Source organism: Oryza sativa, chromosome 11 (assembly GCF_034140825.1).
Source record: "Oryza sativa Japonica Group chromosome 11, ASM3414082v1".
In the NCBI taxonomy this organism is placed as follows: domain Eukaryota; kingdom Viridiplantae; phylum Streptophyta; class Magnoliopsida; order Poales; family Poaceae; genus Oryza; species Oryza sativa.
This window is the reverse complement of record NC_089045.1, coordinates 7,602,693-7,621,692: the sequence shown is the minus strand read 5'-3', so window position 1 is coordinate 7,621,692 and position 19,000 is coordinate 7,602,693. Positions and strand designations below refer to the sequence as shown.

The window sequence follows — 19,000 nt, the reverse complement described above, 5'->3', positions numbered from 1 at the left end:
ACATAGTAAAATTATAATATTTTATAACTAAGGACGAACCTAGCCATGAAAATCTGAATCGACACAAAAACATTGATGGTCAAATGTTAGATATATTTAGTTATATATATGCACGGTATCTTATCTAAAAGTAATGGTACCAAGATATCCTGTGATGCCAAATATTATATTTATAGGACTCAAATATATAGAGAGAGGTCTCAAGCATAAACTACTCATGGATTTTGCTGCCCAACCATAGCATATAAAATATACCTAGTTGGCCGATACATGTACTTATATATATATATATATATATATATATATATATATATATATATATATTTTAGGACTGGCTGTATCACAAGCATACAATGGGAAAGTATTTTGGTCCTCGAGGAAATGCCCGCTCGTTTCTTATATATCATTTAGTTATGAAATATTTTTTTAAAAGAATAACAAGGTATATTAATATAAGTATACCACTTTATAGATATGCAACAAGTTTAAATTCAAGTTATCCAAGCTCTAAGAAAAAAGAAGAAATGTAATTGTGAATATACGTATACTAGTTCCTTTTTATTTATCTTTTATAACTTCTAAAAGTCAAATTTGATCATACATATTTATGGAGTAATATATCTCATATGAACCTATATATGTTGTCAATATGTTTTCAAAACAATTACAAATGTTTAGCTGACATACAAGAACTGGACATCACACACACACACACACTTAGATCCACACTATTTAAGACTTAGATCCACACTATTTAAGAACTTGCATACCACACACTAACAAAGGCATCACACTACACACACTTAGATCGAGCAAGAAATATAGAGAAACAGAGAAGCTAGCTAGGCAGCAGCAATGGCGGGTCAAGCTAACACAATACAGGTTCCCACCGACGCTGAGCTGCTGCAAGCACAGGCCGACCTATGGCGCCACAGCTTCTCCTACCTCACGGCCATGGCGCTCCGCTGCGCCGCCAAGCTCGGCATCCCCACCGCCATCCACCGCCTCGGCGGCGAGGAGGCGGCAGCATCCTTGCCCGATCTCATGGCGGCCTTGTCCCTCCCGGCGAGCAAGCAACCGTTCGTCCGCCGCCTCATGCGGCTCCTCGTCGCCGTCGGCGTCTTCGCCGCCGACGGCGTCGCCGACGAGCGCTACCGCCTCACCCCGCTGTCCCGCATCCTCGTCGACGGCGTCGCCGCCGCCGACGACCACCACCACGACGTTCTCCAGACGCCCTTCGTCCTCACCGCGACGTCGCGGCAGTACGTCGAGGCGGCGCTGGGGGTGGACGAGTGGCTGCGGAAGGACGCGCCGCCGGCGCCGGCGCCGGTGCCGTCGCCGTTCGAGGACGCGCACGGCGCGCCGCTGTTCGACGAGGCCACCGCGGCGGCCATCGACCCGGAGTTCGCCGCGGCGGCGGACGACGCCCTGGCGGCGCACGACAGCCTCGGGATCGGCGCCGTGCTGAGGGAGTGCGGCGACCTCCTCCGCGGGGTGGCGTCGCTGACCGACTGCGCCGGCGGCGACGGCGCGACGGCGAGGGCCATCGCCGCGGCATTCCCGCACATCAAGTGCACGGTGCTGGACCTCCCGAAGGTGATCGACAAGGCGCCGGTGGATGATGGCGTGGTTAACTATGTTGCAGGTGACATGTTTCATGCTGTCCCACCTGCTCAAGCCGTGCTTCTCAAGGTATAAACATGGGAGTTAATTAATTATATAACTTGCCATTACCCAAATTTTACTACAAAACAAAGTTAATACTCCTTCTGTCCCTAAATATTTGACGCTGTTAACTTTTATAAACTTGTGTGCCAAATCGATGCAAAACCAGCACAACGTACTATAATGTAATTTGCGCATTATAGTTGAATCAAATGAAGCTCAAAATTAATTTTAAGCCAACAAGTGAAATTTAAATAGTCTCATTATTTAGTTGAATAAAAATGGGCCAACTTTTACCTGTAGGCTGATTCTTGCGCTTCTCTCCCCAAATATTATATTACACTATTAATTAATTTAAGTACACCCTTCCATAATTAACATTGTCCAACTATATTATCTATACTTTTAGCTTGTACTGCATTTTTGGAGCGATGACGACTGCGTGAAGATCCTGTCCCAGTGCAAGAAAGCCATCCCTTCACGAAAGGAGGGAGGGAAGGTGATCGTCATAGACATACTGATCGAGCCTTCGCTGGGGCCAGCGATGCTCGAAACCCAGCTGCTGATGGACATGGCCATGATGGTCAACACCAGAGGCCGACAGCGAGACGAAAGCGAGTGGCGAGACCTGTTCTTCAGAGCTGGATTCAGTGACTATAAGATCGCCAAGAAGCTCGGAGCTCGAGCTGTGTTCGAGGTCTATCCATGAGATTTCATGCTCGAGCTAGCTCCTGAAAAATGGTACTGTACGTTCTAGTACATATTATGGTTTGTGTTTGCATTATGTGCGTGCTGTATATGTGCATTAGTGCATATGAAGGTAAATAAATGGAGTGCTCTGAAGGGAACAAATTAAAAGAGGTTTCAGTGAACGTAAAGCACAGGAGGTGTTTGGCTTTGGGTACTTCATGGTTTGTGTAAGTACTCCTATTTACACATACAATTATTGTATACCAACAAGGACATGTTATGTACATGTGCAGTGTGCTTGTACGTGGATATATTGTGTAAAACCACTGTATATATGTTATATGTGTGCTTCGCAATTAAGCTCAGTCATGATATATGGAGAGAAGAGAACTTGTGATTTCTTATGCATCACTGATCTTATTCAACTTATTATGGCTAGCTATATGGAGTAGTTGGTACTAACCGCCATACCTTGGCCCTTGCTAGTTCACGGACGCGGTATATAAAAATATTCTGCATTTTCAGTTTCACCAATAAGAGGCACGGAAAAAAAAATCTCCAATCCAATGTTTTCAAATTGTTAAAAAGTTCATGTCATAATCTTGTCAAATTAAACTAAACACCCACAGAATATAAAAAAGGCCCACCCCACTTAACCCAATCAAATCAGCCCATTTTCCGTTTCAGGGTTCGGGACATCAAGCCTGTCCACACATTAAATCCAGCCCACATTATTGCAAGAGCCCATTTGTCACGCCTATATATTGCCCGATTCGGCCCATCCATCCGTCGGCCCATCAGCTGTGGCAATCATGGAGGACGCCCACCTGCTTCTCTCCCCCAAGGCGGTTGCCGCCTCGCCGCCGTCGCCGGCCGGCGGCGGCGCGGCGGCGAAGGGTCTGGAGCGGCGGGATCGCGAACGCCGGGGCCGGTGGATGGATCGACACGGTTAGTTCCCGACTGCTCCCGCTCTTCTGTACCCTTGTGCTTAATGCTCGAGATGCCAATCTTGGACTGATGAATAAATGAATAATTTCCCCCACAAAATAATTTAGAGGTAGGGTTTTAAATGTTTTTTCAGTGTCAGGTTTTGGGGGGTTTGTTTTTTTTCCTGTGATTTTGGTGTGGTCTTGTCATGCTCTTGTGGTAGGGTTCTGATTGTGTAATGTATAATGCTGTCGATTCTAATTCTGTAGGTTGTGGTGTGCAGTAACGCATGATTTGTTCCTCTTTTCTTTTCTTTTTTTGGATATAGTCCATGATTGGTAACTGATGGGTTCAAATTGGTTCCTGGATTGCAGGATTTGCGTAATTGTAGGTGTCGCAGAACCAGATTTCAAGCAATTAAAGCTTGGCTGAGCTCATGGTATTAACCTTTCTGAAATGCTCAAGTTTTTACCTTTGCTGTCCAATAATAATTGAGTGGCCAATATACTAGATGCATCACATTTTTGGTTCATTTTTGTTATGGTATATATTTTTCTCTCTGCATACAAACAGTGTGTATCTGATGATTATGGAACATACAAAGCTGAAATCCATCACCACCATGCACCATCTTTCCGAATGTGAAAAGAGTATTGATCAACACACCTCCACACTAAGTGCTATTTTCCGATACATAATGATCCTCAAAGTTATCTCATGGTTCATCAGTTCGCAGGGTTTTGATTGACAAAAAGGAAGTGTTTTAGTGGTTTGGTCACATGATGTGCTGTCACTGCATGAACCAACGGCCCTGCTGGTTGATGGTAGAGTTTGTTCTGATCATCTTGTTGTTCTGCCTAATCATGATCTTCACTATGGAGACATGTGAGGGCCTACCAAATTAACCTACCATCTAAACATGATTTTCCAGCATATTTCCCTAAATCTATATGCTCCATAATTGTAGCTACTAACAAGCATTTTTAAACGAAATATCAGGCTTAATTGCTTTCTGTTGCAACCTCAGTTTGTTTACTAGTTTTCTTCCGAAGGAAGTTTATTTACTTCATGAGTTTCTGAAAAAGGATAGCCGCTGAATAGTTATGATCTGTTACCACAATTCCTGCTCTAAAGGAATACTATATAATTAAAGACAAGTAGCAGTTTACCAAGGTTCAGCAGACAACAAAGAAAAAATAGTACGAATAGAGAACAAATCAAACTACACGAAACCAACATGGGATGATTTTCAGAACTATTGTGGAAGAAAATGTGATTCAGTCAAGATTGGATGAATTACACCAAATGCCGTGGAAACTTCGGTAGAGTTTGATGATTAAGACCCCTATCAAGTATGCTTTTACTGGTTGCCACTTATTTGCTTTGGATCTATATTACATTTCAATCAAATAATGCAAGTATCCTCCTTGGCAATACTAGTGTGAGTAAATCGATACGTTGTTTCAACCACACGTTTGTACCAAAGTTTACCTTTATGGGCACTTGGGTGCAGCTCAGTAGGAATTCTGTGAGCTTCACAGATTTTCCCTTGGCCTCAGTCTGTTTCGACATGTGCTAGGGGGCATACCCACAGGTGTGTTGACAACTAGGTTTCAAATTCTGTTGTTCACTTCAACGCATAAGTGCACATCAAGGATTTATCCCTGGCATTGACATATTTAGGTATGCATGCGAAGGAAGCCACACATAAAGCCATTAGGGATGGTTCAATAACACAATTATAGACAGTTATCAGAGTCTGCTCAAGTCTGATTAAGTTATGGCAATCTTTTTTGTCCAAACAATAGCAAATTCTATCGAATTTTGGGCTTCGAAAAGTAGCATGGACGAGGAAGCATGGAGAAGTACATAATGGAGGTCATCGGGATGCATTTGTCGCCCTGGCCACCGAGTTGTGCGCACCACCTATGGCTACAAGACGGGCGCAAAGTGACAAGAGAGAGAAGAGAAGGAGGGAAGAAGAGGAGGAATCAGCGGAGGAAACGAAGAAGAGGAGCCCTGTGCTGGCAGTTTAAAAGGTAATTTTCACTTGAAGAGTAGGATACTCAACTTTATTTGAGTGATAATGTTGAAATATCATTAAAAATGGATCTGAATAGAACTCCTCACATATACTGCATTAGTGGTGGTTCAGAAAAATCCACCTGCAACAGTCTACTAATCATAGACGGTTTAAGAAACCATAGATATCAGATATGGTTGGCAAACAGCACAATCTTGGGAGTATCTAAGACAGTCATTTAAAAAAGGAGTAAATTTCATAAAACCCCACCTATTTGGTCCAAGTCGAACAAAACAACAGGAATTTTGGTATGTGACACATAATCCCAGGTATTATGATCCTAAAGTTTCACGAAACCACATTGTTAACTAATTTTTCAATACTCTTGTATCAAAATTTTAAAAGGCTATACTTACATGAATGCAACAAATATATGATGGATAAAGAAATCATAAAATTGAGATGTGATTGTAGAACTCAGAAGTATGGTAGATCAAAGTCAAAATGAATAATAGTGTGGTTTTTGTGAAACTTTATAACCATAATATTTGGTGTTATGTGCCACGTGCCAAAACCCCTATGGTTTTATGCAACTTAGACCATAATACCCGTAGTTAGGTGAAATTTACTCTTAAAAAGAACAGTTTCTAATAGCATAGTTAGGAAAGGCGGTTTTGGATAGGGCTTTGAAATGGGGACTTGTCTATGATATTCTTATGGCAGATAGCTTGTTCTGAACCATCTCTGATAGCCGGTACAGAATAGGCTTCTTAGTAGTAGTGCTTCCTCGTAATCATAAGAAAAGTTACCTCTATTGGAATTTTTTGTAAGTGAAAAACAGAGATCTATATGTTATCTACTTCCTCCATTTCACAATGTAAGACTTTCTAGCATTATCCATATTCATATATATGTTAATGAATCTAGGCATATATATGTGTCTAGATTCATTAACATCTATATAGATGTGGGCAATGCTAGAAAGTCTTACATTATGAAACGGAGGGAGTAGTTGTTAATGACCAAAATTGTGTTTTTCTACGTCGACACTAGTAAAGCTAAATCGTTTCTAACCTGAAAAAGAAATTTTCCTTTCTATACATGACATTTGTGTACATTTCACCAAAGTTATGTAAAGGTATAACAAACAGTTCTATACTTGAGATTGGATATTCCCACACACAAATTTGTCCATAATAATAAAAAACTGATCTGATGCCTCCCAAAAGATGAATGAATTAAAGGCATGAAATGAAAAAAAAAACTACGATTGCTACACTTTTGGGGTGCCCATAGACCAAAGGATGACCTCTGTTAGTGACCTAAGCAATATATTGTTACCACAAGTGCTCATGGTCGGCAACAATTTATTGTGTTTCCCAACAACTTTCTCTTCTCCCTTTTAAGTTTTCTTCAATTTTCTTGCTGGCTGAGTGGAGATGATTGTACCTCCTAGTAGACTTTGATGTCCTAGTGACATGAAAAATTGTACAAAGGGAAAAAAAGTGAATTTGTTTCGTAGAGGAAAAAAAAAAACCCCTCAAACAGTGGTTGACTTCAAGAGCCATGCAATGATGCCAGTTAGCACACAATAGGCAAAAGGGTAGAGCGCCACAAATTGGGTTCATCTTTATCCTATTGTTGCACAAGAGACAAGAAATGCATCTCTTTAAGCCTAACACACTTAACGGAAATGTTTATAAATTGAAGCTGCTCTTTTGTTTCTCTTTTTGCTGATTATTACAGGCATATAAGGTGTAGGTGCATATATCTGGTCTTGTGTGCATGGATACATGACGATGCAGTGGTCAACTAGTTGGATAGAACATGTCAAGCCTAGCATATCAACGAACTTATATATTTAATAATTAGAATAGTAGAGCAAAAAAAAAATCAAACTTCCTCCATATGTTTACATAAATTCTATGATAACAATGCACGGTAATCTCTATAGCACATAACCATGGAATCTGCAGTATTTCAACTTGCATATATGTGCAGCATGATACCATTTAACATCTTATTCAATACAATGTAATGCTTTTTTTATATCATAGCTTTATTTTCCAGTGTAGTTGTGTCTGATGTCATTTATATACTGAGAAATCAGCTTATTACTAATTGCATGTGAACGATATATCAGAATGTGTGTACTAGTAGTATGTGCTTCTTCAATTTCCACAGAATTTATCATATTCCTATATTCCACCCAATTGGAATGAGGTGGTGGAAGTGGAGGTGTGGTACAAGTGGATGAAGGCAGGATTATTTTACAAAGTATTATATCGCTACCAACACAATGAATTATTTTTTTATGGATTGTTTAAAATATTAAACATGTGAGATCCATCTTAGCAGCTTTAGAATGATCTAGGCATCAAAGATGGAAGGTTTGCTTATTTGAGTTAGAGAAGTCTTTAACTTGGTGAGAACACCATAATTATCTGTGTTGAGTGTCTATAATATTTGCAACAACTGCGAAAACTGGAAACAAGTTTGTATAGATGGAAGTGTTTACCGAAATTTTAATATATCAGTGTATAACAAAATATAGTACCAATCCTAGAAGACATCATAATAGCAAGAATTTGAATATGTTGATCATGTTTATGGTTATAATTATCAGCTTGGTTAATCACTTGTCCTAGTGAATTTCTGCTATCATGATCATAGAACTGGCTGTTCCCAAACAACAATTGCTTTAATTTTTCGCATTAATTAGAATTAAAGAAAAGGGAATAATCTAGTAAGTGGTGCTAATTATGTACCCTACTGAATGTTTTTTCTTTCTATTATTTCCTGATTAATCGCTGATTGCTTGATTTATCTTATCATGATAGCATTTATTGTCTTCTCAAACTGTTTTCAGTATGCTCATTTGTCCGTTCACGCCTCATTGACAGTACAGGCTGCAAGCACAAATTTGCATCTAGGGAGGAAAAAGGCAAACTAGGGCAAGCACAAGTTATATCTTAAGCTTGTAGTTAAGAGTAGTAACAAGACAAGGTGATGGAACTTAACATTAACGTGCTGATAGTGGGTTTGGTCTTGAGAATATTCTGAGTTGTGATTATGTCTTGGGACTAAACTTCTCGAGTGCTCGCTTTGTATCTTTTGGACATAACTGTGCAGTTTTGCTGTTTTTTTTCTTCTGCATAGATAACCTAAACTAGCACGGATCATAGCAGGCAATAATTTTGTTCATCAGCATCTATAGGTACTTTTAGGCGCTTCCTGGCTTAGCAGAGTGTTCCAGTTTCCACTCATATTAAAAAGTCAACAATGAACGGCATACATTGGTCTATACTGAACGCCAGAATATGTCAATTTATTATACTAATTGTTTGTGTAAAATAATACTTATACCCTTCTTTTTATAGTATGGTGCTTCAATTAATCAGAAAGTTAAGATTGCTTGATAAACTAACTGAATCAAATTGTAGCAACTCACAGTAATTTCGTAGTTCACTTGCTGAAGAATGTGGATATAAACTATATATATTTCACATGTTTGGGCAACATAGTGTTTTCTATTAGTAATTACAAGATGGGCCCAGGCCTTACATATCTTTTTCACATGCGATGGTATTTCAATTTGCATTACTTTATGTGACACTTCCTAATTTTCCCTATGATATATGCATTTAGTTTATTCAAGTATTTCATTATTAAAACATAGAGGTAGTTAGCTATGTTTACAGTGGAATTTGACATCCTTTTTACTGTTAACACCACCTTTGATGATAGAATTGGTGATACTTTAATTTGCCACTTACTAAAATTGATGAGTGGGTGATCTAATATATTTTTTGTTAGAACATTCAACGGTATTAAGTATATAGCAAATCCTTGTGTCCACTATGTAGTTTGTTTGCTGAGCAATGTACTATCTTACCTTTCCCTAGTTTTCACATATTTCGCTGTCATTGAAAAGGTTGCATTATATTGATGTGTTCATTACCATGGAAATTATGTTACAGATCACAGAAATATTGACTAAACATCCTGAATGCAAAGTATGCTCACTTCTTTTTAGCTAGTTTATGGCCTTTCTTTTGAAATTTGAGTTTGAGTTTTTCTTTTTTAAAAAGGATGTGTTTAAGGAAGTATCCTGAAAAATTAGGACACAGATAAAATTGGTAAATATAGGCATAAATAAGAAATAAGAATAGTCTAAAATATATCATTGTTAAACAAAGCATTTAGAAATATTCGACTAACAATTGTATCATAAAAATGGGAACATATAACAAGAAAATTGAGTTGTTCTAGAGTTAACCAATAGCTAGCGCCCAGCGCATAAATCTATCTTTTTTGTGGACTAATCTATTCGTATTAATTGATTAATTATTGAGATCGTGATAGTACATAATTACAGGATCTAGTATAATTTGGTATTTCTCGAGAATGTGGTTTTGGCATACAAATAATTACCATTTTCTTATATTCAATTAAGCACTTTAATCTGTTACTTTTCACATTAATGCTAATTGGGAGTAATATCAATCTACTGCTTGTTTTATCTATGCAGAAGTAAGCTGACTACACTAGAAAGGAAAGGTGGAAGTATGGACCCAGGTTACACAAGGTAATTGTAGTGTGAGTGTGTCCACCCAACCAGACTACTTTTCCATTACATTCAGACTTATCCGCAAGCTTAACCCTAATTGATATTACATACTACAGAATATGTTTGTCATGGCATGTGCCGAGATATATCTCATAACTCAGGAAGCACTAGAAGATGCAGGATAGTAAGAAGGAAACTGGTACAAATTTAAGAGAATCTATTCTATACCACTGAGTTTGTTCGAGTTCAACAATTAGCCATCGACATTGTCTTTTTCCATAATATACCGACGACTTTATCAAATGTTCTACAATACGCCATTGGGTTGGCTTTCTTTTCAAAAACACCCTTACGAATATACAAGGTTAACAATTGATTTATCTCATTAGAAGTTTCAAAAATATGAAAACTTTTATGTGGCCTCCTTACACAACATGGAAATTTGTATAGAAGTATCAAGTTTTTTACATTTCTATTTTTTTTTTTAAAAAATATATAACTTATCCACTATATGCTATATAAAATACTTTTTCATTTTTGTTTTTAATATAAATCATCTTTCATATACTATATAAGATATTTTTGTGCTATTATCTCTTGTATAAGCAAATTTTCTCTCATATACCACATAAAAATATTTTTTTTCTAAAAACTAAATATACTAGAAAAACCTTGAAACTTGTATACAAACTTTCATGTTGTGTAAGGAGGCCACATAAAAATTTTCATATTTTTTTGAAACTTCTAATGAGATAAATCATTAATCTTGTATGCCTCTAAGGGTATTTTGGGTATTTTTGAAAAGAAGACCCAATCCAATGGTATATCGTAGAACAATTGATAAAGTCGTCGGTATATTATAGAAAGAGGCAATATTGATGGTAAATCGTTGAACTCGAATAAACTAAGGGGTAAGGAATAGATTCTCTCCAAATTTAATTAAGATGAGATAGGCACATAAATTTGAGCTGAATTGTACTCGAACTTAGGCTTCATTTGATCCACTCCTTTGGAGTGAGATTTGTAGCGCACGCAAAATGAGAAACCTCATTAGCATATGATTAATTAAGTATTAACTATTATAAACTTGAAAAATAGATTTATTTAACTTTTTTTAACAACTTCTATATAGAAACTTTTTTTTTTTGTAAAAAACACACCATTGAATAATTTGAAAAGCATGCTAACGGAAAATGAGGAAGTTGAAGTTTGGAGTTAGAGAAAAGAACGGAGCCTTAGGCAGTGAAGGGTTACACCACATCCACCAACTAGACCTAGGTTCAGTTTCTTCTCTTGTGAAATTCTCAAGGGAACGGTTTAGTTATTTTTTTTTTCACTTCTTGTCATTTTTAGATTTAAGGTATGCTTATATAATTAGTAATTCACATACCACTTTGTGCTACCACTATATGCCTCCTAATGCACAACTAGAACTGAAGAGGACAGTTATAAATTTGTGACCCTCTCTAACCTTGTGTATTCTATGCACTTTACAACAAAGTTGCACTTGCATGTGGTAGCCTTCAAGGTCAAACCAGAAAAATGAACAATATATATGAATGCGGTTGGTTTAAGCAACTCTTACCTCCATGAAGATGTGGTTATTATTCTTAAGTCGATAAATTCACATTTTGAAACCTATCATGGGGTCATAATTCGGGACATTTAACTTTTTGCTACTTTTAAGATGTGGCAATTAATTATTTGTCATTCGCTGTTTATGACATGTGGGTCCTCATGTGTCTATGACATGTGGTTCCAGTGGCAAATCCTTTATCACCATCCGTAAGAGTGGCAAATAATTAATTATTCCTCATAATTCACAACTCTATAAATAACTAACCAATATGAGGTAATTCTCAAATTAATATATTCATATTTTACAACAAATTTCAACCCTATGAATGAGTAGTGCTACCAAGCTCTTCCAACCCAGTAAGGCACGGGTTTCTCGAGTCAATAGCATGGTCTGCTTAAGCCAACAGTTCCAAATTATTCCACTAGTCCACTGTCTAATGAAAAGCGTGCACTACTGCACCATGCACAAACAGCTACATTACATTCCCTAGGAAAATAATTGCTACAGTACATTACATGTTCATATGTAAAGCGTGCACCATGTACAGTGTTTACTGTTTAAGTTGGACTATGAGCCCATCATCGACTTATTGTATGCTGATGGAAAACTAACATCATCAATCAGTCGAGACCGTGTTATTTGTGCAACTCCTTACTATCACTACTACTATGTGACATTTATAGGGGCAAAGCTAGAAAGATTTAACAGAGAAGACCAGGCAATCAGAGCCAAGTTATTACTACAAAGGTGAGTAGAATCATTCCAGGTACATGCTGAATTAAGCATATTAACAGCTGTTCCTTAATACCTAACATTACTTGAATCCTCACTTGTTTACAGTATGGAACAAACACACAGTTTACTGATTAAAATTGAAAAAATGATCAATTTAATTGAATTTATTGCTGGTCCCCCTCAAGTATATATTTAATCTACACTCAGGTTGAGCAAATTGTCCCTTTAATTTGTACTTATAGCCCGTCATCCTAATCAGTGTTGCAATGCAGAACGTATCCACTATCTTGGTTGACCAAATTGGGAGGCACTATGCACATACATTTTAATAAGTCAAAATCTGACTAGATGGAAAGTTGTTCATGGTCTACTTTCCACTTGGCAGCCTTATCTCACATCCACCCTTACTTTATCTGCATGCTAAAAGATAATATCGAATTAATCAACAGACCGGAACATCGGTTTGTTTCTCTCTGATCACATTTATAGTTCTACAAAGAGGCTGAATATGAAAACCACCCCCTGATTTCCTACTTGTACTTATGCGGTTTTCTAGATTGAAAAGAATTAGTTTTGGAAATATATGAATATTTTAGTCATGCAAACATGTGTTAAAGAGAAGAATGTATAACACTACTAGCTAGAAAAAAAAAGTTATGGTGTGGCAAGCATTTGACCATGCCACCTGTGTATATTTTTTTTTAGAAAAGGGATTTAAAATTGATTTGGAACATTAACTATGGGATCTATCTAAAATAATCTTCCATAGCAAGAGCATTTGAAATATAACCTTGAAATCTCACTTCCCTGTTTGGCTTACTCCATCCTGATATTGTGCTGACTTTGGACTGCATATGCATGGCACTTTGCTACTCCCTCCATTTTCAAATTATTTGCCATTTTAGCTTTGTACTAAGTCAAACATTTCTAACTTTCACCATCAATTTCTACAACTTTATACAGTTTAACATTATAAGATTTATGTTTTATATTCACCATGACAAATACTTTCATCATTTATATATAGTTCACATGTTAAACTATACAAGCATCTAGAAATTGATGGTCAAAGTTAGGAAATATTTGAATTAGGATAAAACTAAAACGACAAGTAATTTGAAACGGAGGGAGTACTAAATAGTGATGCCTTGTTCGTAATAAGGCCCTTATGCCAATCTTAAGTCTGATGAGGATGGGTGGAGTGGCTGCGCGAGCCAGCTACCACACTTTTTGGATGAAGAGGTCCTAGCAATGTGCCATTGCCTCCCATCCATTCACCAGTTAATCCTTGCTTTGATCTCCATCAAGGCCTTGAGATGGAATAATTGATGGAGGGAGTAGCTAGTAGATTCAACAAGTACAAGTGATAGACGACGCTTGAAGAAGGGTGGGGGGGGTGGCATCATCATCTGGTTGTAGATGGGTCAAAACCACTAGTTAGGGAAGTGAATCTATGATGGCTAAACTATATGGTAGCAAATCCCACCAGCACATCATTCCCTATCATGGCTCATGATCATGAGGCCACACATCTAAGAGCATATTGTGGGACTGAGAGAGATGATGATGAGGGCTTAGATTGAGGGATGTCTGATGTTGTTGGCGATGGGGATGGAGTTAGTGGCAAGTCAAGCCTGGGGCAAGCTTGAGAGACCTTGAGTTAGTACCTTCAGCATTTCGTTTTCTTTCACTAATGTGGACTACAATACTCCCATGTGGCAATAGAAAAAAAAATGCTATATTGAATCTAGTTGCTCAGGGACTAGTTTTAATGGCTGGGTTGTTTTTTTTTCTTAGACCATCTTAGAGCTGTATGTTGAGACATAGAAGCTAGTCTTAGTGTTCTTTTTTCTCATTGTTTTTGGGTTATAAAGTGATTTTCCCATTCTTTATCAAGCCTAGGTATAAGTGGCACAAGCATCACTCTTATGGCATCAATATTAATTGCATGATTGTACAAGGGAAAACAAACATTTATTTATTGAAAATCAGACACATGCCAAGATCACAGTAAATCCAAGATCTGCCATTATAAAGTCTAGGCTTGGAGATATGCAATTGTGAAGCAAATTGAGCCATTGGCCCTTTTCTTCCCTCCCCTTCCCCACATCTCCAAACCCTTGCCACAGAGTATGAGCGACCGGTGAGAGACATTGCAGAGGTGAGACCATTGTTGTTGTGATCAATATGCAAGATGTTGCAATGGAGACATGAATTGTAGCTAAACAGTGTTTGAATCTAGCATGCAATGCAATGATGAAGAATTAAGCCAATGCCATTGGAAGGAGAATGGGAGGCATGGAAGTATGGAACTGACAGTAGAAAGGAGGGGGCAACCAATAAGACTATGAAGAGTGGGGGTGAAGACTTTTAGTGTGGCATATTTCTGAAGTGCAAACTTACAGTGACATATATCTAATCTTTCCTTTATTAATAGATGGAATTATATATTACATGGGTTGTCCTTAAACTCAAACTTATGGCTTAATCGTCTTAGCTAAAAAATCATGCTTGACCAGGGAGTGAAAACACCATATATATGCTCCCAATTAGATGATCCATGGACCATGGTGCATAGGGTTGTTGTAGTGGATGAGTTTGGTGGTCTTTTCTACTCTCTTTTGGGTGTCCCCACCATGTCCCCAGTTTTCACCTTCCTACACTGTCGACGAGTTGAATTCTATCCATCTATGGTGGAAAAATCAGTCATAAAAGTTTTACTGCCACTCGACACGCAAAGCAGTCAAAACAACGATGGTGGTAAACAAAGGTAAAACATGAAAAAAAAAAAGAACCAGAGAGATCATCGCGATCGACAACCAACCAACTAGCTAGCCCATCTTGCCATAGAAAAAGATAAATTTTAAAGTACTGAAGAAAGTATCTCAATGTACCTAAATTTTATAGTAAACTTTTTTTTCCTCGAGGTATTTAGTATCTGAAGGTACCAAATATTGCATTTGAGAATGTGATACCTCTAGGTGTCTTTTCAACGATGTTAAAATTACTCATAGAAAAAGAGAAATTTTTACAGTACTTGAGAAAATACCTCGAGGTACCTAAATTTTCCCACCCAGCCAGCCCTAGTGGTGATAAGTAAAACCAAAGCAATGGCATTCTAGTGGAGAGTTAGTGGTGGATGGAGCATGTGTGTGCTCATGGCTTCCCTTCTCATTGGTAGGAACTAAGCAGAGGAGACAAAGCATGAGGTGATTGCACTAGCTGACTAGCACTATATCCACAAAGTCACATAGACTGGTAGATATATATGTAGCTAAGGTTATAGCTACTCTCCAAAAAAAAACACTTCCTAAAATACAGGGCAACCAGACCCACTTCCAGTAGGTGCTATTTTTGGCCACACCATGCATGATCACAAGCTATATCTTCCTCATGAAAGCAGCCAGTGTGCGTGCATGCGTGCACTCGTGTGTACGTGGAAAAGATTGTGCTATGTTATATATCATGCTACCTTTAGACTTTACACAAAATATGTTTTTTTAACCCAAAAGATGGAGCGTTGTCGATCCAATATTGAAGAAGAGGAGAATGCAGAGACGCCATCTTCAGATGTGATATATGAAATGTTGCGGAAAATAGAGTTTCTATACTAAAATAATTTAGGAGTTGGAGCTCAACCAACTCCTGACCTAAATTTAGGAGTTGAAGCTTTACCAAACATGTCCTATATTTTTGACATTACTCTGACTTATGAAATGTTGCGGAAAATAGAGTTTCTCTACTAAAATAATTTGGTTTAATCGTCTAATTTTAGTCTAAAATGTGAATGGGATGTTTGACCTTAATAATGCTACTCTACTCCAGCTCCAATTCAAGGTTTTTTAACTAATGGATATCAAACTCCAAAAAAGTCTTTAAGAGTTGGATCTGTACCAAAATTAATGGTCCCTATGATGCACCAACATTAGCACTTTAATTTAGGCGATATACGAATGGATAATTAAGACCTTGTGACTTGTCACTCCATCGTCTTTGTGTGCGTGTTCAACATGGTTGTTGAGGTGGAGAATTTGTGTGTGTCTACAGCTCTAAAAGGAGTCATTTGTGTGCATTTGTTACTGGCTGCGTCTTCTAACGTGTATGCCTGTGGTCCTCTTCTTGTGTGATGGCTTTCAAGCACAAGACATTAAACTAGTTTTGACCCATGCATTATATCTTTCATCACAAATGCCCCATCAATTGCTTGATTAATTATAACTTGTTGCAATATTCAAGTGATGGTCACAGGGAACATGCACAATATGCAATATATTATCTGTTTTTACAAAAGGAAATTAACTGCATAGATCCTAATTAATTTAGTTGTCACTCCATAAAGAAGTGTTTGGTTGTTTTGGATTTGTACAAACTTTTTTTTGGTAGTAAACACAAGACAACTAATTTTATCAAAGAATGCCACAGTAGTGGACACCACACTGCACTCAGTCAGGGCTCGAAGAACTTGCCCCTGGTTATGCTTGGTAGGAAGGCAAAGAGAAAGCAAACTTTATGCACATCAAGTTTTCTAGTCTCTTGCATAATCATAATTGTCTAAAGGCTTCTTGCTTTTTTAGACAAAATTAGACAGCGTGTTCCTTGGCAAATGCACTATATGCAAATGCATGCAAAGCTAGGCTTGTGATTCATCATTGAAGTTGACTTGCATGAGATTGGAGGACAGATCATCATTCATTTGTTCTTAGCAGGCAAAGAAAGCTATGTGTGCAAATGGAAAAATTAATGTAGGTTATATTAGGGCAAGTTCACAGAATGGAAATGGCTAGCTGAGTTCACTACAGGATATTATAATGGAACCAATCATTCTTCATCCCTCACTCGAATAGTTAGATTTGATGTGTAGTTGATCGAGTAATATATATCACAATGCAAGGTCATTCAACATTGACCGATGGAGAGAGAACTCCCTAAATGGTTATGTATGTATCATTCTCATGAGAGTCCGGAACAATTGCAAGATACAATGTCAAACCACTTATAATTCTTTAACTATGGATATTGTGGATAAATATTTTGCACCGACAAGTGGCTACTACATTAATATTGTTTTCACCCACAATGGTGAATGCTGATCATGTCATCCACATGGATCCAAATGCAGGCTGCCAGTTGCTATGGGGTGTCCAAATCAAGATCCAATGTTTGGATCCTGATCAATCTGGAGATAACATGCATCATCACATAATCGTCAAAGTAACCAGCAAAAAGAGCACACAACGTGCAACTAGTTAAGCAAATGTGTGTTTGTGAGTCATGACAATGTAATATAAATCATTACTTTGCAAATGTATATCATCATACCTAAGATTGGCTATGCAATATGTCGATTTCAACAGATCTAGGGAACTTCACAAATTAGTGTCGTCATTAGTTCTCTACAGAGTACCATAAATATATATGTATCAAAATCTGTTTGCATATACACTATCACATGTTCATTTCTTATAGAATTTCAGGCATAAATTTAAGAACACACTCTCCAAAAGAACTTGAACAATCACACAGCAACTAAATCAATCATTAAGCTTATTTTGACCTGATCATTAATTCTGATGTTAACTACTTTCAGTATATACCTCAGGATTGCTTAATTGTGAGAAATTACAAAAGGCACTAAGTAGTAGACCAGTAAGCATTGACCATAAACAGAAACCATTCAAGCACTGCCTCTGGTCAACATCATGATTGATATCAAATCTTCGCATTCTCCAAACAATGAGCATAACCAGAGATCTTGTGTACTTCCGACAGCAACATTACCCCAATTTAGTACATTCCGAGTATCATATCCTGTTTTGTCGAGAATAATTAAGCATTCGACCGTATCTTCGAGATAAAATTAAACAACTGCGATTAACAAGTGATGCTGTGGTACCAAGCTAAGGTATAGCCCAATCTTTGTGCCCCCCAAGCCTTGCAACAACTTGCATCAGCAGCACATATGCCATTAGATTAACCACTATTTAAGGAGAATACTTTGTTTTATGTGTGTGTTGTGTGTCCAGCATCAGTGGGAAAGCTGCATGATTGGCTTTGCTAGATAGGAATAGATTTTAATTAGAGGTGTTGCCCACTTCCCATTGGAAAGTTGTGTCTATGGTCAGTGTTGGTTTCAGGCCCATGCATTGCCTTCCTGACAATGCACCCCCACATTGCACTCCTCAAAGCAGAACAAAGCCCTGACCCTTTAACAGGGACCTGCACTGGACAGCAACTGTTCACCACAGCCAATTCCATGCCTTCTTCACCACAGATAAAATCCACAAGCAAAAGTGGCAGTGTGGCACCACATCCCACAAACCACAACTTGTAAATTTTGATAAGCATTGCTTCTGTAAAAAATAATCTTATTTTTGTTTCGCCGTATGTTGGATTCGGAACGAATTCCACTAGTAGTATTAGTGATTTTAGTCTAGACAGTACCATTGTTTAGAGGAACTTGTATGTCTTGTAGTTTGGTTCAGCCTGAATACAAGTAACAGCAACATATACTTAGTGATTCATACTTGCAAGTTACAGCTGCAACCTCTGCAAGTACTGCATGATTATACTTGAGAACTGTCAAAACTAGAATCCTATCTACCTCACGTTTTCTCCAGCTGTCCAGATCAAAGTTCTAAAAGTTATAATGAAAAAAGAAAGAAAGGAGCAAGATGCTCTCTCATCTCATCTCATCGGAGATGACGTTTGGCATATCCCCTTCAGGTTGCAGAGACGCAAACTCTCAACACCCAAAACAGTAAAACACCTCATTCATATCAGTGAAAAATGTCATCTCAGTTCAGATTCCAAA

The 19,000-nt window shown here is 37.9% G+C and overlaps 1 protein-coding gene and 1 long non-coding RNA gene across 2 annotated transcripts; both read left to right on the top strand.

Moving 5' to 3' along the window:
* The first annotated feature begins 561 nt into the window (after positions 1 to 561).
* Positions 562 to 2,715, top strand: LOC4350148 (daphnetin O-methyltransferase 1-like). Its single transcript, XM_015759876.3, has 2 exons — positions 562 to 1,692; positions 2,075 to 2,715. The coding sequence occupies exons 1-2, from the start codon at positions 856 to 858 to the stop codon at positions 2,372 to 2,374; spliced, it is 1,137 nt and encodes a 378-aa protein (XP_015615362.1). The 5' UTR covers positions 562 to 855; the 3' UTR covers positions 2,375 to 2,715.
* Positions 2,716 to 3,146: 431 nt separating this feature from the next.
* On the top strand, positions 3,147 to 17,627 carry LOC4350147 (uncharacterized). The gene is made up of 6 exons (XR_001541027.3): positions 3,147 to 3,303; positions 3,657 to 3,721; positions 5,091 to 5,321; positions 9,837 to 9,893; positions 12,138 to 12,201; positions 17,309 to 17,627. It is a non-coding gene; the product is annotated as an uncharacterized lncRNA (long non-coding RNA).
* The last annotated feature ends 1,373 nt before the right edge of the window (positions 17,628 to 19,000 follow it).

What these genes read in the sequence shown, in the direction of transcription:
- LOC4350148 (XM_015759876.3), top strand. Translation starts at nt 856, where the DNA reads ATGGCGGGTCAAGCTAACACAATACAGGTTCCCACCGACGCTGAGCTG. An exon ending in CTCAAGCCGTGCTTCTCAAG is followed by an intron (nt 1,693 to 2,074) that starts GTATAAACATGG and finishes CTATACTTTTAG; the next exon opens with CTTGTACTGCATTTTTGGAG.